Here is a 25470-nt window from a genome sequence, read left to right as displayed (position 1 = left end):
CCCACGTATGCCAACTTATACCTGGGGTGGTGGGAAGAAAGTAGTGTGTTCACCGATACCATGTCGGAGTTCACACAGCATATAGAGCTCTGGTCACGCTACATCGATGATGTGCTCGTGGTGTGGAGCGGAACAAGAGAAATTTTCCTGTCATTTGTAGAGAAGTTGAATCAGAACACGCATAACCTTAGACTTACGTACAACTTGAGTCAAGAGTGTATTACCTTCCTAGACCTTGACATCTACAAGGATGCTCTGGGTCTGCTCCACACCACGGTACACACGAAGACTACGGCAACCAATAACCTTCTGTTGGCATCAAGCCATCACCCACGACCCTTGATACAAGGGATACCAACGGGCCAATTCCTACGGGTCAGGAGGAATTGCTCGACGCTTAAAGACTTTGAGATCCAATCTTTAAAAATGAAAAATAAGTTTCTCGACAGGGGGTACAGTCGATCCTGTGTTAACAAAGCATATAAACGGGCAAAACGCACAGATAGAGGAACACTACTGTATGCCAAGAAAGCAGAACATGAGGGCACCCAACCCATCAGGGTGATAGGCACCTACAACAAACAATGGAGAGAGATTCGAGACTCCATGAACAAACATTGGCACATCCTTCTGGCGGATAACGACCTTAGAAAGGTTCTAAACCCCCAGGCGTCTATTACATATAGACGCCCACGCAATCTTGCGGACTGTCTGGTACACAGCCACTATCAAGGCCATGACAACACAACATGGCTAGACAGCAGCAGGATAACTGGGACCTTCAAGTGTGGTGCATGCAAGGCATGTAAATATATACATACCTCAAAACAGTTTAATGGCTCGCATAGTAATAAACAATACGGTATGCGAAATTTCATTAACTGTAAAACAGAGGGAGTTATATATCTGATAACATGCAAATGCGGTACAAAATATGTTGGGAAGACATCACGTGAATTTAGACGAAGGATTCTGGAACACATTAGCACCGTTAACACTAAAAAGGACGTACCCGTTGCCAGACATGTTAATTCTGCCCATGGGGGGGATGTCTCCAATCTATCTTTCCAGGGGATTGACCTTGTGAAATTGGGGATACGTAAGGGGGATCTAGACAATGCTCTACTGAGAAAAGAGTCTAGGTGGATATACACCTTGGGGACCCTATCTCCTGGGGGTTTGAATGAGGGTTTTGTATACACCCCCTTTCTGTAGTCCTCTATCCTTCCCCCCCCCTCTCTTCCCCCCTCCCCCCCCCGCCCTTCTTTTTTCCCCCCCTTCCCCCCCCTCACCCCCCTCCTTCCTGTTGAAATAAGAGCCTGCCACACAATCTCCCCTGTGAGATTATTGTTTTATTGAATACAGTCTACCATTCAACACACTCAAAAACACTCAATTACAACTTATGTGCTTATTAATTTGCCTCTGACAGTATCTCTTCATGAGCTTTCAACTTGTATGTTTTTTTAACCTGTTTTCATGGGTTAATAGGACCCGTTTTTTAACCTTGTTTCCCTGCCTAGATCACCTTTTCCCCTTTGCTTGTCATTACATACTCTGTCATGATGATGCTACTGGGTTACCATGACAACCAGAGTACATAAAAGGCTGCAGGGAGCATAGACCCGCCCACCCCCGAAGAAGTTCCAGTCAGGAACGAAACACGTGTCGGGTGAGACGTCCTGTGTGACGTCATCAGCGCGACCCACTAGCTAGTAGTGTGGTCAGTAGGGTTCACAGAGTGGAGTACAATTAGCTAAAAAAGATGTGGGCCAGTTGTGGATCCCACTAGCTAGGATTGCTTTCCTGTTCATCTCACTATAAATCCCTGCACTCGGCGATTCAGGCACTCCCCTGCCATACACTCTGCAGTGTGTGGCAGAATCACTCGCAGCGTCTGACTCCAGCAAGCTGCTACACACACACGATCATTACTGCCTGTCTGGTATCTTTGGCCAAGTAGGTTAACTGTTTACCTCCTGGCACTTTTTGATACACACTCTGAGCTATGGGGAGCAAATGAATCATTGCCTCTGACTCCAGAAAGCTGCCTAAGCGATCACTACAGCTTGCTTAACATCCATGACAAAGTGGGACAATTGGTTAACCCCTTCATACCCACTGGCAGCAGAACAAAAGTCGTTTTTTGAGCAAACATTTGTTATTACCTGCTTAGCAACATCATGACTGCAGCATAATCAGGGATAATTATATATGAACATAGCTACTAGTCCATATCCTGGATCACTCATACAGTGTTAATACCCAGGCATAGACTTATATCAAGCATTCCACACTCCGCTGTGCCTAAACATGCGCCAGGATATCAGGTTTTAATTAGATTGTTTTTTTCTTGTTATCATTAATAAAATTTATTTATTTTGAGTTCTACCCCCAGTGAGTGCATCTTGTGGGATCCTTTCCTTGTTTCTCAGTACATATCTTTATCCCTGATAGCACCCTCTCCAGTCCTTACTCTCATATCCTAGTGGCTGAGCGGGGTTACTCCACCTCTCCCCCCCCCCCTCCCTTATTACTAAGAGTTGGGCTATACCAGTAATGTCTCCTGACCATGGAGGTGGTGCCAGAGAAATGAGGAGTGATTTACAGGGGTTTGCAGAAGTATTCAACCCCTGCCAATAATGTCACATGTTGTTGAATTACAAATAATGGATGCACAGTTTTTCAAAGCTACAGAACTAGTTGTTAATCTGAACACTGTTATATGAGGAGGTGGAGAAGGAGGAGGAGGATGAAGAGGAGGAGAAGGAGGTAAAATGCCAGCAAAGGAAATGTACAAAATGAAATTCACTGCCCAAGTTGCACAAGTATTCAGCCCCTTAAGTCAGTACTTGGTAGAAGCACCTTTTATAACAATTACTGCTGTGAGTATTTTTGGGTACAGTAGGTCTCTACTAGATTTGCACAGTAGGATGGTGAGATGTATGCCTATTCCGGTTAAATTAATCCAGTTCTGATAAGATGGTTGGGGATCGTCGATGGACTGCAATCTTCAAGTCTTGCGTAATTGTTTGATTGGATTCATCAGGAGAGTAACAAGGCTATTCAAGAACATTAATTCTCTTCGTGTTCAACCACTCCAGTGTGGCTTTGACTTTGTGATTCAGCTCATTGTCCTGCTGAAATATGAATTTCCTTCCCAATATCTGAGTCTTGGCTGACTGAAACAGGTTTTCCTCAAGGATTCGCCAGTACGTTGCACCATCCATTCTCCCCTCTATCCTGATAGGCTTCCTAGTCCCTACTGAAGAGAAGCATCATGCTTGACAGTTGGCATGGTGTGTTGTGCTTGCGCCAGACGTAATACTTGGAATTTAGACCAAAAAGTTATATTTTTGTCTCGTCTAACCATAAAACCTTTTTGCACATGTCTGCAGAAAAAGGTTTTGTGTTCAGACGAGACAAAAAGTGTACAAGACAGACGAGTGTATGTTTTCATAAGGTGTACATACATTATAAAAGCTTATGTGTAAAGGTATTGTGCAGAGTTGAAAGCGTGATGATACAGAGTGTGGTATATATGTAGGTGTGCATGTACGTTTGGGGGAGGTATTTTGCAGAGTTGAAAGCTTGATGATACAGAGTGTGGTATATATGTAGGTGTGCATGTACGTTTGGGGGAGGTATTGTGCAGAGTTGAAAACGTGATGATACAGAGTGTGGTATATATGTAGGTGTGCATGTACGTTTGGGGGAGGTATTGTGCAGAGTTGATAGCGTGATGATACAGAGTGTGGTATATATGTAGGTGTGCATGTACGTTTGGGGGAGGTATTGTGCAGAGTTGAAAGCGTGATGATACAGAGTGTGGTATATATGTAGGTGTGCATGTACGTTTGGGGGAGGTATTGTGCAGAGTGGAAAGCGTGATGATACAGAGTGTGGTATATATGTAGGTGTGCATGTACGTTTGGGGGAGGTATTGTGCAGAGTTGATAGCGTGATGATACAGAGTGTGGTATATATGTAGGTGTGCATGTACGTTTGGGGGAGGTATTGTGCAGAGTTGAAAGCGTGATGATACAGAGTGTGGTATATATGTAGGTGTGCATGTACGTTTGGGGGAGGTATTGTGCAGAGTTGAAAGCTTGATGATACAGAGTGTGGTATATATGTAGGTGTGCATGTACGTTTGGGGGAGGTATTGTGCAGAGTTGAAAGCGTGATGATACAGAGTGTGGTATATATGTAGGTGTGCATGTACGTTTGGGGGAGGTATTGTGCAGAGTTGATAGCGTGATGATACAGAGTGTGGTATATATGTAGGTGTGCATGTACGTTTGGGGGAGGTATTGTGCAGAGTTGAAAGCGTGATGATACAGAGTGTGGTATATATGTAGGTGTGCATGTACGTTTGGGGGAGGTATTTTGCAGAGTTGAAAGCTTGATGATACAGAGTGTGGTATATATGTAGGTGTGCATGTACGTTTGGGGGAGGTATTGTGCAGAGTTGAAAGCGTGATGATACAGAGTGTGGTATATATGTAGGTGTGCATGTACGTTTGGGGGAGGTATTGTGCAGAGTTGAAAACGTGATGATACAGAGTGTGGTATATATGTAGGTGTGCATGTACGTTTGGGGGAGGTATTGTGCAGAGTTGATAGCGTGATGATACAGAGTGTGGTATATATGTAGGTGTGCATGTACGTTTGGGGGAGGTATTGTGCAGAGTTGATAGCGTGATGATACAGAGTGTGGTATATATGTAGGTGTGCATGTACGTTTGGGGGAGGTATTGTGCAGAGTTGAAAGCGTGATGATACAGAGTGTGGTATATATGTAGGTGTGCATGTACGTTTGGGGGAGGTATTGTGCAGAGTTGAAAGCTTGATGATACAGAGTGTGGTATATATGTAGGTGTGCATGTACGTTTGGGGGAGGTATTGTGCAGAGTTGAAAGCGTGATGATACAGAGTGTGGTATATATGTAGGTGTGCATGTACGTTTGGGGGAGGTATTGTGCAGAGTTGATAGCGTGATGATACAGAGTGTGGTATATATGTAGGTGTGCATGTACGTTTGGGGGAGGTATTGTGCAGAGTTGAAAGCGTGATGATACAGAGTGTGGTATATATGTAGGTGTGCATGTACGTTTGGGGGAGGTATTGTGCAGAGTTGAAAGCGTGATGATACAGAGTGTGGTATATATGTAGGTATGCATGTACGTTTGGGGGAGGTATTGTGCAGAGTGGAAAGCGTGATGATACAGAGTGTGGTATATATGTAGGTGTGCATGTACGTTTGGGGGAGGTATTGTGCAGAGTGGAAAGCGTGATGATACAGAGTGTGGTATATATGTAGGTGTGCATGTACGTTTGGGGAGGTATTGTGCAGTTCCTTATTATTGTTATATAATTATATAGTACATGAGGTTGAGAAAAGACATAAGTCCATCAAGTATAACCTATGTCAGATTTATATGACAAATACTGATTCTATATTTATATTTACAGTATATTGATCAGAAAACAATCCCAGTGAAACATTTTCCAACAATGTCTCATAAGAGGAAAAAGTAAATTTCTTGACGACCCCAATAATGGCAAACAGATTCTGACGGATCTATTTAAACTCACTTCACAATAAGGAACATTACTCTTTCATAAAGCGCACAGTTGCGCGAAACGCGTTAGAGGTTCCTCAATCTCTATTTTAAATGTTGCTGACAGCCAAATAAATATTTTTCATTGCGATGCGGCTCCCATGGTTTTTCGTCTCGGTCAGTGCACCGCTTTATCCCGTCCCCCACGGGAGATCTTCCGGTAATTCATGTTTATGTATAAAAATAGGAAAGTGTCACAAGATATTGGCTTGTAATTTTCATCTTTTGGAAGTTTTATATAGTGACAGACAAAATATATGAGCAGATTTCTATAGCTTGAAAGGGTTACTGTAGACAGCAGAGATGGGCTTAGTTCCCTAAAAATGTGCTTTTGAAAGTAGAATATCATGCATTGAACTTTTTAACTACTTCAGATCTGGAGTCAGTACATTGGGAACTCAGGGCCATACTTACAAGATGTGTTGGAAAATAAGATGCGTTTCTGCTTGTCACTGCTAAGTAAATATGGCCCTCAGTTCTTGAGGCTGTGGTATTTGTACGCCACTATTACCCATATTGTAGGTCTCCCACTCCCCCCTTACTCAAACTCCCCTGTCTTTTTCACTCTTCCCCCTCTCTGTCTTACTCTCCCTCCCCACTCAGTTACTCTTTCCCTCCCCATATATCTTCCAACCCCCTCCTCTATAACTCCCCCACCCCTATCTCTTTCACTCCCCTCGGAGCCAGCGTTATAGCAGGAGGTACAGGGAGGCCCACCCAAGCGGCTGGTAGCAGAAGTTGAGCCCGACTCGACCAGAGCCTAACTTCCAGTTTCGGACTGCCGAGGCAGGCCCCTGCATCTGCAAGACTGGCTAAGCGATACAAATTCAAATGTCATTTACATAATGCCAATCATCACTTATGTTCCCTGCAACTTTTTAGTTATTGCACCTGTTTCTGAGACAAAAAAAAAAAAGAACGTACCCCAAAATGTTAACTCACTGTCCTGCTGCAGCAAAGAGTGGGTTGTTTGCTGGTTAACCGTTCTGCTGCCATACTGCACACAATATAACATGTTCATGGTTAGATCATGACACATAAACAATAATAGTGCAATTACAGTAAGTGTTCAGGAGTTGGTTTATATCGGTTAACATTGGGTAATATACAGTGACCCTCTGGCAGACTTTGCAGGAAAGTAACCTAACTTGTAAGTGCCTATTGTCCTGAAGTGATATTACTGTAATAACATGAAAAATATTACCAATTTCTGTTGAATGTTTTGCTTCACTGGTGATTATTCCAAAAAGGACCCTACTTAACACAGATGTATATTCATTAATTGCAGGAACAATTCAGTGGGAATGTGACATTCAGAGATGTGATGTTTAATTACCCGACCCGGCCGGACGTCCCTGTGCTTCAAGGATTGGACGTCACAGTAAAGAAAGGAGAGACCCTAGCACTGGTGGGAAGCAGCGGCTGTGGGAAGAGCACAACGGTTCAACTACTGGAGAGGTTTTACGACCCATACAGTGGTGAAGTGGTAATTAATTTTGTAGAGATTTTTTGTGATGAGTGTTTTATATATATATATATATATTGCTCTGTGGGTTTTCAGATTTACTTTTGAATCTGTCATTTCATTAATTGAGAAATACATAGAAATGTTTTTTACTTGATGATATCTGTAGTCACAACTGAGATTTATTTATTAAATGCTGCTTTTCCATAAAACACCTACAATACGGACGCTAGAAAACACATATTCAATAGGAAATAAGTTGCCTTCCGACACTGAAATCTGACATATGGAGTAGCACCGCGTAGTAACTATGGCCCTATATTGTGAAGCTTCAGTTTAAAACCTCAGACAAATACTGTTTTATTTTATTTTTAATAGTTGGTCAAATATTTCTCATTCCAAATACTCTGGTATTGGGGAATCAGAATCTATAGTACAGCTGAACTCTGTTATAAAGCGGTGCTCGGGGTCCACATAATGAGATTGCGTTATAACCGGGATCGCGTTATAAACGGGATCGCGTTATAAACGGGATCGCGTTATAAACGGGATCGCGTTATAACCGGGATCGTGAAATGGCCACCACGATCAGCGAGGACGTATCCGGCATCTGCAGTTCTCTCCTCTCCCTGCTTCATCAGACTGTATCCATGTGCGCGGCTTTTTATTTGACTTTTGAGCGCAGAGGAGGGTCACATGACCCTTCTCTGACCAATAACAGCCCAACAGTGAATACATTTTATATAATACACATGCAGGAATCAAACCCATGACCCTTCATATGCTAGTAGAAATTCTCTAGCTGCTACACCACAGGGTTGGTGTGATGAATCTGACTCTATAAATAAACTTAACATCTATTAGATTGCATTGTGCAGTTAACTAGCAGTTAGAGAATTGCTACTAGCATATGAAGGGTCGTGGGTTCGATTCTTGCATGTGTATTATATAAAATGTATTCACTGTTGGGCTGTTATTGGTCAAAGAAGGGTCATGTGACCCTCTTCTGTGCTCAAAAGTCAAACTGAAAGCTGCGCATGTGGACGCAGCCTGATGAAGCAGGGAGAAGAGAGAGCTGCAGAGAGGAAAGAGCTGCAGATGCCGGGTAAGTCAAAAAAGCATTGAACGTTATTTTTTTTTTAAACCCTTGGAGATGTTTATAAATCGGGAGCCACACTCAGACTGCGTTATAAGCGGATCCACGTTGTAGCAGATCGTACTATAACGGGTTGAGCTGTAGATTGTAAATATAGCTCCTTTTGTAAGAATCCAACAATAATTAATGAAATGTTTAATGTGTTTTTATATATCTAATGCAGCTCTGTGTTTTGTTAATATTTCTTAGATCTCTGGCGTTGCTCTGTGTTTTATATACAAACAGGTCCCCTTCATACAGAATGCTAAAGTTAATTTAACAGAAATACTTGTAGCCCTGTACCATTGTCATATGTGCATGTTGTTTCTAGAGTCTAGATAACTATGGTGTGAAGAAGCTGAACATCCAGTGGCTCAGGGCACAGATGGGTATTGTGTCCCAGGAGCCCATGCTGTTTGACTGCAGCATTGCTGAGAATATTGCATATGGTGATAACAGCAGGGAGGTGTCACAAGAAGAGATTGAAATGGCAGCCAAAGAAGCCAATATCCATAGTTTCATTGAATCTCTACCCGATGTAAGTAGGCCCTTGCTTTTGCTTTTACTGATATTTCTGCGTTTAGATTATTCCTTAGATTTAGTATGCTTAATTGGCCAAAATGAGATCATTTTTTAGTGGCAAGTACATACAGCTGTAGCAAAGCTTAGTGTCTTCCGCGGCCCCAAAGGATTAATGCTGCGGGAGATCCAATTCAAAAGCATAGTCCCCCGCAGACTTTTGTTTGTCTGTCTGCGATGTCAGGGACAGTAAGTCTTGCTACATCTGTACATATTGTGGTTTTCAGCAACGTGTGAGTGTTGTTAGAGAGCTTACCACTTGTGCTTGGGAAATCAGTAGACACTATTCGTTATCCATAGTCCTCACATTGGCATGTTCCAGTTGATCAAACAGGATACCGAGTTTGACGATTGGGGTTTGGATGCAATGTAGATGGTTGAGGGTTTATTAGCCTTTCTGTATTGTGCACTATGGAGGGGTTTGCCAATTGTCTCACAACACAGACTCATTGTGTCTAACTTGAAGCCTTCTTCTTGTTTTAATATGCAGATTAGGGACCCAATTAGATGGAAGAGTGAAAGAGAAAGACATTGCTGAATAATGGGTCAGTCGGCTATAGGACTGGCTGCATGAGATGTGTACTGAAGCAACCTTAAACCTTAGGTCAATCCTTGTGAACAGAGAAAGCTAAAAAGTGACAGGCATGAAGTAAAATGCTCATTTTGAAGTCCACTTGCACAGAAACTTGGCATCTGTAGTTTAAATATATAGTATTTGTTAGTGAAACACAATTGGGGAATGATTCGCTATTTTTGCCTTTAAAAACAGCAAGTCATTACACTATCAATACAGTAATAATACAGAAGAGTGTTTAAAAAAAATTCTTATTATGAAATTATAAATCATCGCAAATGGTTGATTTGCATCAGATCTTATTTTATTGAATTTAAGAGAATAGAAGCAAGTTCCAAATGACGGTGCTCAGTGTACATAGGAAACATATATTCCAAATAAAGTCCTGAATCATAAATATAAGTGTTTGTAGTATAAGCTGTTAATCAAGCCCTGTGAGACTGATAGACCCAGTGTATCTGCATCTCATATGAGGAGTTAGTAGCAATAACTGTCCATATAGTGGGGATACATTGCATAATTCAGTTAGAGTACTCCACTTGACAAACCTCTAGAGTGACACCGATAATGGTCAGATAGTGGAGGAGATACAGTACTCACATATGGCAGCTTGTCCTGGTGCGTGCGTCACGCCAGTCAATAGTAGAGAAGAACATCCAGAGATAGGGACGGAGCACAGCTGTAAAAATGCAGGGGCTAACACCAGTAGAGGAAGGTTAAAAAGTTACATTTTAATGGTTATGGCATACAGGGAGCATGTGGTTAACACTCTGACGCGTTTCAGGCAAACGCCCTTTATCAAAGAGTGACTCTTTGATAAAGGGCGTTTGCCTGAAACGCGTCAGAGTGTTAACCACATGTTCCCTGTATGCCATAACTATTAAAATTTTACTTTTTAACCTTCCTCTACTGGTGTTAGCCCCTGCATTTTTACAGCTGTGCTCCGTCCCTATCTCTGGATGTTCTTCTCTACTATTGAATTTAAGAGCACTGTTTGTAATTTGTCATTTAATAATAAACCCATAAGGGGCAGGATTTTTGTTGATCAGAGAGCCATACCTTGATGTCTTAACTTTTGTTACGTTGCATTTCCAAACTTTTGAGGGAACATTTTCCCGCAATATAGATTTTTGAATGTATTCAAGCAGCAATATGTGTGTCACATTCACCAAGCTTCCATGTGGGTTATCCCACACCGATCCGGTGGTAATTGCTATTGACTTGAATGGACATTCATACGGATCGGTGCATTGACCTGTATTGGTGCTTGATGAATCTGCCCCATTGTGAGAGCGTTGAGTAAACGGTCTGTGCTTTGTGTCACAGCCCAAGATTTTGATTTCTGGCAAGCCACTGGGATATAAAATAAATAAATAAAACCTCTTCCCCTGTGAAGAGGCTGAACTATATTTATTATACCTTCTGAATGGTGTATCTGGCTTATCCATGCTACTTTTGTGCTTTTTCAGTAGATTCTATTTCCTTTACCCTGTTTTACTTGTAGTTGTTACTCATTCTAATACTCCTCTCTACTAGACATATAACACCTTTGTGGGAGACAAAGGAACCCAGCTCTCGGGTGGTCAGAAGCAACGTGTAGCCATAGCACGGGCTCTTGTACGGCAACCTAAAATTCTTCTGCTGGATGAAGCTACATCTGCTCTGGATACAAAGAGTGAAAGGGTAACGTCTAAATCTATGTATTTATTGTATTACTTTTCTAATGTCAATAATATGCCCTTCATTTATAAGGGTACAATCCAGCCTGCACATTTCTTGGTGCCTTTTAAGTAACCTTTTCCACAGAGATTATTTTGTTTTTATGCTGTAGCCCTCTGGATCTACTTGAAAGAGTATAACCTGTATTTATCGAGTGGGGCAGCAGCAATTCCAATCGAGGATTTCAGTCTGCCTCGCTGCAGCACGCAGATTAGTTAATCACAGCTGATCTCTGCCTTTAAATATCAAACATTTCACAGTCTTCTCTGTTGGCTGGAAAATCAGAAGCCATCATCTTTTATATTGTCTTCTCCTTAGTATGGGGGTGATATGCTCTGCCCCACCCATTCTACGATAGGTATGAAAAGCCAGAGTTTGATTCAATACATCGTTACCGAATCACCATCTTTCTACCTACATACACTTGGCGAAGTCTATTATCTACCGTAGAAGTAATTTGTTGAGACCCATGTAAATTAATGCTTACACTCTGATTTTTAGTGAAGGAAAAAAGGAAACAAATGGATCATGTTGTATTTTAAGAGTGCTACAATCTTTTAAAATGCCTATCAATCACATACGTGGGGTGCAGCATTGGTAAATAATGCCCATCAATCACATACGTGGGGTGCAGCATTGGTAAATAATGCCCATCAATCACATACGTGGGGTGCAGCGTTGGTAAATAATGCCCATCAATCACATACGTGGGGTGCAGCGTTGGTAAATAATGCCCATCAATCACATACGTGGGGTGCAGCATTGGTAAATAATGCCCATCAATCACATACGTGGGGTGCAGCATTGGTAAATAATGCCCATCAATCACATACGTGGGGTGCAGCGTTGGTAAATGTTTCTGGTGGACTCTATGCCCAGGGGTTTTTCTGTCACTACATCAAAGCTCTTAAAAAAATAATCCTTAAACCCAACCATACTTTGCTACTTTGTCTAAACTTTACAAAGAGGGGGAGGGGGATAAAGCTCCCACATTTCAATCCGTTCAAACTAGTTCATAGTGTCAGCCAGGGGCCCCGACAGATTTCCCGGGTCCAGGACTAGAGTTTCAACCCACCCGCCCCCCAGCCCATGTAATTGGCCTTGTAAGCCTTCCCCCCACCTCTATATACCTGTATTTCTCACCCGCTCCCCACGTCTCTCACTCTTCCCCCCTCTCTTCCTCACTCTCCCACCCCCCACCTCACCCATCTCTCTCTTTCACCACCTCTCTCCTCTCACTCTCCCACCCCTCCGCTATCACTTAATCACCCCCCTCTCTCACTCAATCCTGCTCCCTCAATCCCCCCCTTCTCCCACTCATTCTCCCACTACCCCCCCCCCTAAAATAGACACCACTACACACACACACACACCCAAATACAGATACCACTACACCACCCAAGATACAAACACCACACACTTACCTTGGGGGTGGGTCTCACCGATCTCCCCAGCAGCTGATGGCCTCGCTCTTTCCCACGTCAGGCCTGCTTCTCTCCTGCTGGTGTGTACCGGAAGCTGGATATGACTTCAAGACTCGTCCAGCTTCCGGCGCACACTGGCTGGGGAGAACCGGGGCTCGGCAGCTGGATGAAAAGTTGCAGCACCGGCCAGCCAAGCCCCTGGGTTGTCTCGGCTACACTTGTCCCAGCTCACTCCCCCTCCCCCACCCCCATCCCCCTGGTCCGCGGCCCTTGTGTCAGCTCTAGTACACAATCACTTTAGCAGAAAAGAAGGATGTCTGCATTTAAGTAATCCTTTAACAAAAGAGTGTCTTTATGCTGCAACTGATTTGTTTATTAAACACAGAGCCATTATATTAATATAGTTCAGAAAATACACTATAATCCATAAATTATACGGATGGTGAATATGGAGCCTAACATTGTTCCATGTCCATCCAAATTAACAAATGGCAAAAAAAAAAAAAAAGTAATAACGCTTTCTCCATTTCATATTTGGTCTGGATATGTTTAGTTGTCTCTGTGTCAATCTTTTTCCGTCTGATTTTTCATATTGATTCTACAGGAGACATTTTACAAGCTCCCCCCCCCCCCCCCCCCTGTATTCACCAGGTTGTACAAGATGCACTGGACCAAGCCCGAAAAGGTCGCACTTGTATTGTGATAGCTCATCGATTATCAACCATTCAGAATGCTGACAAGATAGCAGTGATCCAGAATGGAAAAGTTGTAGAGCAAGGAACACATCAACAGCTTTTAAAGATGGAAGGAGTCTATTATTCTCTGGTCACCATACAACTGGGCCACACATGAGTAGAAGGCCGTTCAAGACATTAAACACCCTAAAACATCAGACCGAAGCAGGCGGTTACTGTTTTTATAGTGTGGTCATAAAGCTTAAAGCATACAAGGAGGTTTGTTCTATTGACCAAGTTTCTTTGCCTGACACACGCAATCCCACAGACTTGACTGGACCCCTATAGGTTTGAGAGGGGAAAACAAGGAATATCGTTAAGGTTTCATTCCTTCCATCACCTAATGTCAGTCTGAAAACTCCAAAGAACCGTTACAGCCATAAAAGGTCTGTTTTATTTTGAGTAAACAGTGGCCTTCTCCAGTGAAAAAAAAAAATCTACTCCGTGTTGTTATTTCTACAATTTCGTACAAATTAAGTAGAGTTAATATTTTTGTATACTGTTAACATTTTGTATACATTTTATTTAATAGCTGGTTTTGATTATGTAATGTAATTTAAAGTTAATGTCCATAAAGCACTGTTTTTTTATTTACCAATTTAACACTGGAATAAACTGTTTCTCTGAACAGTTAAGCAGATTCTGAAACGCAGTTATTTCCTTGCATCTCCTTTTTGTTTATAATGACGTATGGGTTTTTATATGATTACTATGTAACACCCCTATGAACACAAGTATATTGATGGACACCCCTCTGGCCAATGACTGTGAACCACGGAAAGGACTGAGATCATAAGAAGAAGGATGACATCATGGAAGGAAGGGTTATGAGAGATATAGGGAGAGAGGTGCACATGAGTAAGTGAGAGAATCGCGTGGAGAACCTGTCCTGAGGAGCCCGGTGAGTAATGTAGTGTGGAGCCAGAGCCTTCCTAGTCTGGCAGAACAGCATGTACCGGAGGCAGCGGTATAATCCAGGAGAGTACATCAACTGAGTAAAGGGGTAAGCTGGATGTTCCAAAGCAGTGAGTAGACAAAGTGGAAACACATCCAAGGAATCGCCTGTACGACACTTCAATATCTTTTATAACGTAAACTGCTACCGCCATTCTTTATGAAGTAACAGGCCCACACATACTGTATTAAAAGAGAAATGCATGGTTTTTTTTTTACATTTTTTTTAACATAGGTTTGAAGCAGGGAGTCTCCAGAACTGAACCCCATTCATTTCAGCTCCGGGGACCCCCTGCTTTCCGAGATACAAACCTCCAAAGTGAGTGCCGGTATCTCTGCAAAGTTTTTAAAGCTTATGCATCACGCGGGCCAATAAGAAGCCGAACCTGATGACATCATTGCTTCCTATTGGCCCGTTCATTACGTGAACCCTGCTAGCTGAGTGGCTAAGTATCTCCGGGGGGGGGAAATGACCAGCTTGTATTGCCTCTGTAAAGGTGCACTATATATATATATATATATATATATATATATATATATATATAGAGAGAGAGAGAGAGAGAGAGAGAAGAAATGACCTAGGCGCAAATAAGCCAGGAAAGAAACAAAGAGAAAAATATCATAGGGCAGTATGTCTGTTACTTTCAGAGTTAAGGTGGTAAGATATACACTTACACTTAATCAGCCAAATATAAGCCTTTAATCCACCACTGGGATTCAGGAACACTGCTGCTGGGATTTCTTTGCTGTTTGCATGGATCTCAGACTCTCCACGACTGCTGCTTGCTTCAGGGGTCACCTTTTCATCTGCAGCTGCGTGTCTCCTTAACATGGGATATAGCTCACCAGGGAGGGGGGGGGGGGGGAAGGGGAAGAGGGACAATGGAACAAAAATAGTATAAAACCTTTTATTGTAAAAACTATCTAAAAAATAACAAACAGTATCTCACTCACATGGTGTGAAATAATTTCAAGCAGTTGAGAGTTTGAATTGAGTCTCTCACACTCGTAGAGTAAGCTGTCCGGTCCACTGCACTGCTGCTAGCCTGGTTTACTTCCGCGTCACGTGCTCCGGCTCCAATTCTCGCGAGACTTCGACCTCCAATGACGTCACAGCGCTATCTCCACTCCGTTCTGCAGCGCGTCTCACTCTGCTCGGTTTGCAATGCCTGCAATGACTGCAGGGTCTGCCCTACGCGTTTCTCCTCTAGGGCTTCCTCAGGGGCATTATGCATTATGCCCCTGAGGAAGCCCTAGAGGAGAAACGCGTAGGGCAGACCCTGCAGTCATTGCAGGCATTGCAAACCGAGCAGAGTGAGACGCGCTGCAGAACGGAGTGGAGATAGCGCTGTGACGTCATTGGAGGTCTAAGTCTCGCGAGAATTGGAGCCGGAGCACGTGACGCGGAAGTAAACCAGGCTAGCAGCAGTGCAGTGGACCGGACAGCTTACTCTACGAGTGTGAGAGACTCAATTCAAACTCTCAACTGCTTGAAATTATTTCACACCATGTGAGTGAGATACTGTTTGTTATTTTTTAGATAGTTTTTACAATAAAAGGTTTTATACTATTTTTGTTCCATTGTCCCTCTTCCCCTTCCCCCCCCCCCCCCCCTCCCTGGTGAGCTATATCCCATGTTAAGGAGACACGCAGCTGCAGATGAAAAGGTGACCCCTGAAGCAAGCAGCAGTCGTGGAGAGTCTGAGATCCATGCAAACAGCAAAGAAATCCCAGCAGCAGTGTTCCTGAATCCCAGTGGTGGATTAAAGGCTTATATTTGGCTGATTAAGTGTAAGTGTATATCTTACCACCTTAACTCTGAAAGTAACAGACATACTGCCCTATGATATTTTTCTCTTTGTTTCTTTCCTGGCTTATTTGCGCCTAGGTCATTTCTTCTCTACATTATCCATTGCGGCAAGTGTGGAGCCGCAGACCTAATTGGCTGCATTCAAGCAAGAATAGATTGTAAGGTATAACACCTCCTGTTTGACTGATTGGCAAGGGGTAGTTAATATTTTTACTACTACAACCCCACTAAGTGTTTGGAATTTGCGCTGATTGTATTCTGTTCTCTCTCTCTCTATATATATATATATATATATATATATATATATATATATATATATATAGTCAAATAGAACAGTTGGCACTCCTTAGGTGCTGATAGGCTGTAGGTGCTTGTCCCATATGGATAATATAGACATACATTACCGTTCCAAATATGTATATATATATATAGTATCACGGAGACAGTCGGCACACAAATGTAGAGCATAAGGCAGATGCTGGTCCCATAGAAGAACACACAGCATAGTTACCAGTCCTAGAACCAGTAAAGGAGACAGCATACAGCAGGGAGTAATCCAAAAGGCAATTGTATGGAAAACAAACAGTTACACGAAAGCCAACGTTTCTGTCCCACAGGGAGACCTTCCTCAGGGCCGTGCAAACACCAAATGTGAGTGACCCACATTTATACCCCCACACAGAGTGCACCACAAACAAAATACTAATTGGGTGTTGGTGATTGGTGTATCAAGATGCCCCTCACCTGACTGTCCCACAACACTAACCAATACCTGTAGAGAAATCATATCTTCCACCCTGCGACCGGAGGGAATTCAATGCTGCAATCAGAACGGCCCGTTCTGACGTCATTGCCTTGCGTCTTGTGCCGGTATTCGCGGCGCATCACCTATCGCGCATGCGCATCCAGAAATGCTGTGAACCGGGGAGGCAATGGAGAAAACGCAACTGCGTGCTGAATCAGGACACAGGCAACGTCAATAGTATCCCTGGCAACCTCAGATGCCAGCAGACAGCTAGCGCATGCGCACTAATAGTAATAAACAACAGGGACAGCACCGCATCCACCGGCACAATCAGGCAGCAAAAACATATAACCATAACTTTGTGGTTAAACAGCTAGCTACTTGAAGCCAGAGCTGGGGTATATATGGTAGAGAGGGACATATCTAAAGTGTGCATATACATCTTGATACATAAAAAACAAGGGAAGTGAGATTGTGCTGGAGAAGGGAAGCTATGGTGAACATTTGAAATCACAGATGATGGAAAATAGGTCATAAAAATAATTTTAAAACACACACATGCAAGTTCAGCAGTAAAGGCATATATCTAGCGCAATCACAGTAATAGCAAAACCATTATATTTAATATTCAAGGACTCCATTTCCACAGGCTCAGTACCACAAGATTGGCGTAAAGCAGATGTGGTGCCTATATTTAAAAAGGGAGCTAGATCACACCCGGGGAATTACAGACCTGTAAGCCTGACTTCAATAGTAGGGAAACTACTTGAAGGTTTAATACGGGATAATATTCAGGAATACCTAATGGAAAACAAAATTATTAGTAATAGTCAGCATGGATTTATGAAGGATAGATCTTGCCAAACTAACCTTATTTGTTTCTTTGAGGAGGTAAGTAGGAATTTAGACCAGGGTAATACAGTTGATGTGGTCTACTTAGATTTTGCAAAGGCTTTTGATACGGTTTCACACAAGAGGTTGGTGTACAAAATAAAGAAAATTGGACTCAGTAATAATATATGCACCTGGATTGAAAACTGGTTAAAGGACAGACAACAGAGGGTTGTCATAAATGGAACTTTTTCAGGTTGGGCTAAAGTAGTGAGTGGAGTACCTCAAGGATCGGTACTAGGACCCCTGCTTTTTAACTTGTTTATTAATGACCTTGAGGTTGGGATCGAGAGCAAAGTCTCCATCTTTGCTGATGATACTAAATTGTGTAAGGTAATAGAATCAGAACAGGATGTAATTTCTCTTCAGAAGGACTTGGAGAGACTGGAAACGTGGGCAGGTAAATGGCAAATGAGGTTTAATACAGATAAATGTAAGGTTATGCATTTGGGATGCAAGAATAAAAAGGCGACTTACAAATTAAATGGAGATATATTGGGGGAATCCTTGATGGAGAAGGATTTAGGAGTGCTTGTAGACAGCAGGCTTAGCAATAGTGCCCAATGTCATGCAGTAGCTGCAAAGGCAAACAAGATCTTATCTTGCATCAAACGGGCAATGGATGGAAGGGAAGTAAACATAATTATGCCCCTTTACAAAGCATTAGTAAGACCACACCTTGAATATGGAGTACAATTTTGGGCACCAATCCTTGGAAAAGACATTATGGAACTAGAGAGAGTGCAGAGAAGAGCCACCAAATTAATAAAGGGGATGGACATTCTAACTTATGAGGAGAGGCTAGCTAAATTAGATTTATTTACATTAGAAAAGAGGCGTCTAAGAGAGGATATGATAACTATATACAAATATATTCAGGGACAATACAAGGAGCTTTCAAAAGAACTATTCATCCCACGGGCAGTACAAAGGACTCGGGGCCATCCATTAAGGTTGGAGGAAAGGAAATTTCACCAGCAACAAAGGAAAGGGTTCTTTACAGTAAGGGCAGTTAAAATGTTGAATTCATTACCCGTGGAGACTGTGATGGCAGATACAATAGATTTGTTCAAAAATAGGTTGGACATCTTTTTAGATGGGAAAGGTATACAGGGATATACCAAATAAGTATACATGGGAAGGATGTTGATCCAGGGATTAATCCGACTGCCAATTCTTGGAGTCAGGAACGGAATACATTTTTCCCCTTAATGGGGTTTTTTGTTTGCCTTCCTCTGGATCAATAAGTAAGTATAGATATAGAATAAAGTATCTGTTGTCTAAATATAGCATAGGTTGAACTTGATGGACGTACGTCTTTTTTCAACCTCATCTACTATGTAACTATGTAACAACCCAATTTTAACTCCTCATTCAGGCCACCGGGTGCCAATGTCCGTAACTCATAAATAAGTCTGGCCTCCTGTTGTAACAACAGTATATATATATATATATATATATATATACAGTGTTCGACAAACCTATACATTTGCTCGCCCGGGGCGAGTGGATTTAACATCGTGGCGAGCTCCTATTGGCCCAAGCAGCACACGTTTGGTACTAGGTGGCGAGTAGATTTTTTTGTGTGGCGAGTAGATTTTGTGGTGATTTGTCGACCACTGTGTATATATATATATATATATATGTATGTATATATATATATCAGGGTTGCATGTGAATGTCCTCACAAGTGATAATAAACTAATAATATAGTTCCCAGCACACAAAAAAGGAAAAATAACAGATAATCTGCAATGAATATTTAATAATAATAATAGCATGTTCTTGTATAGCGCTGCTAGTTTTACATAGCGCTTTACAGAGACATTTTGCAGGCACAGGTCCCTGCCCTGTGGAACTTACAATCTATGTTTTTGGTGCCTTAACAACAACTAGACATATGCTCTTAGCCAATAGACCGGAAGAAGAGGGCCCCCAAAAAATAAGATGTATTGCAACCTACAATACACACCGGAGTGACATCAATTCTATTCTAAGTATACATTGGATTATTCTCACCAATGATGAGGTCTTAAACAAAACCCTCAAAAAACGCCCAAGTATTGTTTGGCGGACGTCAAAAAACTTGAAGGACCTTTTGATGAATAGCCACTTCTCTAAAAAAAATAGCAACACAAACATAGCTAGGGAGACAAACTATAGGCTGCCATAAATGTCACAAATGTCAAGCGTGTGATTCTGTAACTTCAAGCAGGTCAGTTAGCAATTGGGATAACTCACGTACCTACCAGTTAAAACAATTTATAAAATGTAAAACAGTAGGAGTGATTTACCTTGCTATGTGTGCATGTAGTAAAAAATGTGGTGAAAACGCGGAGAGAATTTAGAAAACGCGTTTTAGAACATCTTGGGTCTATACGCAATGCTGCAGACACCCCTCTGTTACGCCATGTACGGGAGAAACATCAGGGCAGTACAGAAAGCATTACCTTCCAAGGCATTGAACACATAGCACAACATATTAGGAAGGGTAACTGGGACAGAATTCTCCTACAAAAGGAGGCAAGGTGTATTTATACTCTTCACACCTTGTCTCCTAATGGACTAAACGAGGGGTTTATGTATACCTCCTTCCTATAAATATCACATCAAGCCTCTACTTTTGCCACAATTGTCTACACATAAGTGTTCCTATCAAGTGGGATCCTGCTTCTACTGTGTAGGAATAAACTCATCACAGTTTACCCCTTGACTGCCACACTTAAAATGTTGTCCAGGCACCTTTTTAACACCTCTTTAACATATTTTTAATACTCAGCATAATTTACTATGATCAATGGTGCTAGTGCACTATAAGCCTTATAAAACCGGCAACAATAAGTAGAATCTGACAGAACATTGGTATGCTCTATCTAAGGCATTAACAGACTACATTGATACTAATGTATCTAGTCGCTTTATCTATTGTGTATCTATTGCTTTACATACATTTAATGATTTTTGTACCCTGCAAGATATGAATGATCTTTTATCTGAACAGACGGTTGATGATGTTAATATTCCTACATTTTCTGAATGGAATTCAGGCCTAAAAAGGAGTTCTGTGTTCTACCCCACTCATGTCAAGGGTCAATTTCTGACTATGTTTGAAAATCTGGTTATAAGAGACCTTCGTCTTCTAGCTCAGGGATTTTCCCTATCCTATATAGATCATGACAATTTGAATCAAAGTGAACGTTTAGCTTTAAAATCTTTGAAAAATAATTCTGCATTGGTCATTAAGAGTGCGGACAAGGGGGGTGCGGTGGTGGTGCAGGGCAGAGACGGTTACATCAGGGAGGCATTACGCCAACTGGATGATGGCCGGTCCTATCGTGTACTATCCGCCGACCCCACACCGCAATTCTTGGAGTTCCTTGTAGAACTGGTTGACTCAGGTGTTATTATGGAAGTTCTGTCGAAGGACGAGGTTAAATTCATTATTCCATCTCATCCCATTATTCCTATCTTCCACCATCTCCCAAAGATCCACAAGACATTGGTCGACCCTCCAGGTCGTCCCATTGTCTCTAGTATTGGATCTTTGGGAGATGGTCTGTCAAGATATGTTAATGGTTTTCTTCAGCCATTTGTTAGGAAATTGCCCTCATTTATACGGGACTCTGGTGATCTTCTTGATCAGATCAAAAATGTTAAATGGGGTAATGATTACCTGTGGGTAACACTTGATGTTACCTCTCTGTATTCTGTTATACAACATGACCATGGTTTGGCAGCGGTCCGCCAATTTATTGAGATACCAGAAATATCAATTTTTCAATTGGCTTTTATTTTGGACGCTATACACTTTTTACTCACGCACAACTTTTTCACATTTAATGGTAAGTTTTATTTGCAACTTATTGGCACTGCTATGGGTACAAGTTTTGCTCCTTCTTTTGCGAACTTATTTATGGGATGGTGGGAAGCACTTTTTATTTATTCGAGCACTAATTTATTTCGTCACAATATTGTTTTTTATAAAAGATTTGTGGACGACCTAATTATTATTTGGAGGGGGGATGTCACTACACTTCACACTTTTGTATCTTATCTTAATAATAATCTTTATAATCTAAGATTTACATTAAATTTTCATTTCCATCACATTGAATTTCTGGATCTACAATTATTTGTAGACATAGACAAAAAAATCCAAACGGATGTTTATAGGAAGCAAAATGCCAGGAACACCTTTCTTAGGGCGGACAGCTGCCACCCATCCCATGTCATAAAGGCCATACCAAGGGGACAGTTCCTCAGACTGAGAAGGAATTGTTCCACTATGAGTGGTTTCCTTTCTCAGTCTGAGGAGCTTACAAGGAGATTTTTGGAAAGGGGATACCCCAAATCACATTTAGCAATTGCATTTGAAAATGCATTACATACAGAGAGAGCATCATTGTTGCCCACACATCCAATTGGAGATTCTCGCCTTGCTAACAATGTTAAGACAATTGGTATTAAACAGGACTCACATGGACTGACAGAATTAAAAAACAAATGTCCTCTTTTTATTTCACAATTTAGTAAACAAAGTGGAAAAGTAAACTCTATAATTTCAAAACATTGGAATGTCTTATCCATGGACCCTGTCCTTAAAAAATATGTGGATTCTGGTCCTACTTTTGTATATCGTAGAGCGAGAACAATTGGATCTCATGTTTCACCAAGTGAACTTAAATCTTCTGGTCTCAAAAAAACTTTTATCACTAGGGGTTCCTTCAAATGTGGCTCTTGTAGTGCATGTAAACACATGAAGCCTGCCAAAAGTTTTTTCCAGTTTGCCTTGCCACCGCCACATGGTGTGAATATATTACCAAATAAGGAATTTAAGATTAACAGTTTTATAAATTGTAAAAGTCAATTTGTGATTTATCTAATAACATGTGGTTGTGGCAAGAGGTATGTGGGGAGGACGACTAGAGCCCTTAAGGTCAGGATGTTAGAGCATTTAAGGCTCATAAAATTGAGAGACACTAATCATCCAGTCTCAAAACACTTCACTGAATGTGGTCAGGGAGGAATTAATAATTTTTCCTTTTTGGGGATTGAATCAGTTATTTCTAAATCTAGAGGAGGTGATCATATCAACCTTCTGGACCGTAGGGAGGCGTATTGGATCTTCACTCTCCAAACGCGCTTCCCTATGGGCTTGAACATTGACTGGCAACTAACACATTTTTTGTAAACATTTTTGTGATAGACGTATTATGGTGTAATTAGTTGGTAATACAGATTAAATAAGACAATTGTCATTATATTGGACATTATATTCTTGTCATTATAACCTTTGAACCTATGCCTTATCATGCAAATATTATGCTAATATGTAAGCTTAAATTGTTCTTTGATGTATCTTGTGGATAATACTTCATATTTTATAATGGTTGTATTTCCCTGGTTCCTATGATTTAGGTACACAATCTGTGTTATGCAGTATGTATGTGTAATATGTCTTTAAATTTATTTTTCTTGCACATTTTTTTAATCATGTCTAGAGGTTTTTATTTTTAACTTTTTTTTTGTATATAACTTAGTTGCAACACAGCTAGTTTTTTAATCCACCTTGTTCATGTTTTTCCTTGATATAATAGTACCCTTTATTAAGCATTAGTTTAGTTTAATATAGCTTTATTTCGTTTAAATATGCTTGTCCAGTTAGCAGCAATGTATTTTGTTCTGCTGGAATGGTCAATAAAGCTTTGTTATTGTGTTCCTATGTTTGCCCACATCCAAAATGGCCACACTGCCTTTGGTACTTCCTTTTGCCCTTAGATCGGCACTGAGTCGCTCTGTTATGACGTCATCAGGTTCTGATTTTTGGCGCGAAATGGCCCACAGGTAAGAGGGTATATAATGGATGTTATCACATTGTGTTTTATCCTTGAAAAAGAACGCTGCGACGTTCGAAATGCATTGGATGGGTCTTTTGCCACATTAAAGTGCCCTTTTAATCATTTTTTTGTTCTGGTTTCTTCCTGCTCCGTTTGTGCTGGTGCGCTTTTTGGTCTCCCTTTTCCCTGTAATTTACTATGATCAATGGTGCTAGTGCACTATAAGCCTTATAAAACCGGCAACAATAAGTAGAATCTGACAGAACATTGGTATGCTCTATCTAAGGCATTAACAGACTACATTGATACTAATGTATCTAGTCGCAAGAGTGTCATAAGCGTCCCGCGGTTGCCTAGACAACCAATACAGTATAAAGGGGCGGTCGGAAACACTCGCAACGCCAACCCCAGAAAAAGCCATGATTTCAAATGGCGAAATGTATGTCGGGTAACTATACTGGCAGCTTCATTGAAAACTTCTGGAGCATGGCTAGAGGTCTTACCACTAACCGCTATTAATCTGGTCTTGAACTGTGGACCTCAACAACTAACCATGTGAGTGTGCAACACTTGTTATCCACATATAATCTGGTTTAATACGTTTTTAATTATCTGATGTACCTTAAAAGTGGTACTCTTTATTGAAGTGATTTGTATTTCTACCTGGGGTATTCCGGTCCTTATAAAAATCAACTAATTTATGGGTAAATGTACACAAACACTGGTTCACTACATCAGGGAAGGACGTTTCCAATAATTAGATATGTCTAAGACTCCCTAACCGCAGCCTTGTTACTAGTACAAAGAGCAGAGTGTGCAAATAGTGTTATACCATCCACGCTTATCTCGCAGCAGTAACGCACTGAACGCACGATCGTCAGATATTCTATCACCACTCGAAGTAATCCGCGATAGGCAGCGGAAAGAAATGAGACGTAAGAATTACACTATTGACAGTGACTCACCCCTCTACTGACTGGGTTACTCTAGATCTGCTAGAATACAAACCTCTAACTCAGGCACTGTAAATATGAGCAGCCGATTGATCCTATTAGCATTTTAACACCTTGCATACGACACCTACGATTAGGGCATAAGCAACTCGATTTAACTGTTGCTATATATATGCTCACAGCAGAAGTAACTATTGTTCTGCTAAAGCCGGTTATTTGCACCCTATGGTTATTTTTTTATTTAATTACTATGTGGATGGCAATGACATTATAGTTATCTATATACATGGTAACTAATTATCTCCTTTCACTAAGTGTTGGCACTTTGGTTAGTGCCCTGTGATTTCAACAGGGTTTCGCCATTAAAAGAAATACTATATTTGGCATTTCTTTTCACATTTTTATTTATGTCCTTAAAATGCCTTTTTTTAAACTTTATATTAAATAAAGCTATTTTAAGTCATTACACTTTTCACACTATCAGTGCTGTGCACCACCAAGGGGATTCTTTCTCTTAGTTCTCCTAAGTACTATAATATTCAAATTCTTTGATGACACACCCGCAGCCCAGGGTTTCAGCCAGTGAGCTCTGCGCGTGGTTGTGGACATTTCGGAAGATCTGGCAAGCAATATGGTTGTGTCAAATGAAGCGTTGCAGAGAAAATCCAGTGACTCTGACATGATGGTGCAGTCTTTATTTTTATTTCTTTACTTTTAAGTCTTTTTATTGAGGTTTTCCAAACCTATTTTATTATAAAACAAATAGACATTACAGTACAAAGAATGACATTTTATTGCAGAAAATAAGCATATTTATACACAGACTGGTTATTCATATTGAACATCCTACTTTAAAACTAAAAGTTATACACACTTACACAAATAATAATGAAAAATACAAATAAACATACAAAAATGTTTTTCTTAAATGCAAACTTCAGCTTTCAATATACACTTTCCAAACATGGACAGATGGGAGGTATTCCAATTGTCATCCTGCTCTGTCTATCCTATATTATAGGGGTG

General features: G+C 41.1%; 1 protein-coding gene across 3 annotated transcripts in view; it reads left to right on the top strand.

The window, feature by feature from the left end:
* ABCB1 (ATP binding cassette subfamily B member 1) overlaps positions 1–13889 on the top strand; it is a 72989-nt gene extending 59100 nt beyond the window's left edge. Inside the window, exons 25-28 of one of the 3 annotated variants that reach the window (XM_075587441.1) lie at positions 6913–7110; positions 8556–8762; positions 10914–11060; positions 13172–13889. In XM_075587441.1, coding sequence (XP_075443556.1) covers positions 6913–7110; positions 8556–8762; positions 10914–11060; positions 13172–13372 — 753 coding nt within the window. In that variant the 3' untranslated portion in view covers positions 13373–13889. Of the gene's footprint in view, positions 1–5475; positions 5557–6912; positions 7111–8555; positions 8763–9293; positions 9349–10913; positions 11061–13171 lie in introns of those variants that run through there. The other 2 variants (XM_075587442.1, XM_075587443.1) reach the window with 2 other exon arrangements.
* Positions 13890–25470: the final 11581 nt, after the last annotated feature.

The sequence above is a fragment of the Ascaphus truei genome, chromosome 2, assembly GCF_040206685.1.
Source record: "Ascaphus truei isolate aAscTru1 chromosome 2, aAscTru1.hap1, whole genome shotgun sequence".
Taxonomy (NCBI): domain Eukaryota; kingdom Metazoa; phylum Chordata; class Amphibia; order Anura; family Ascaphidae; genus Ascaphus; species Ascaphus truei.
Note: the sequence above shows the minus strand (reverse complement) of the source record. Positions and strands in the feature narration are given on the sequence as shown.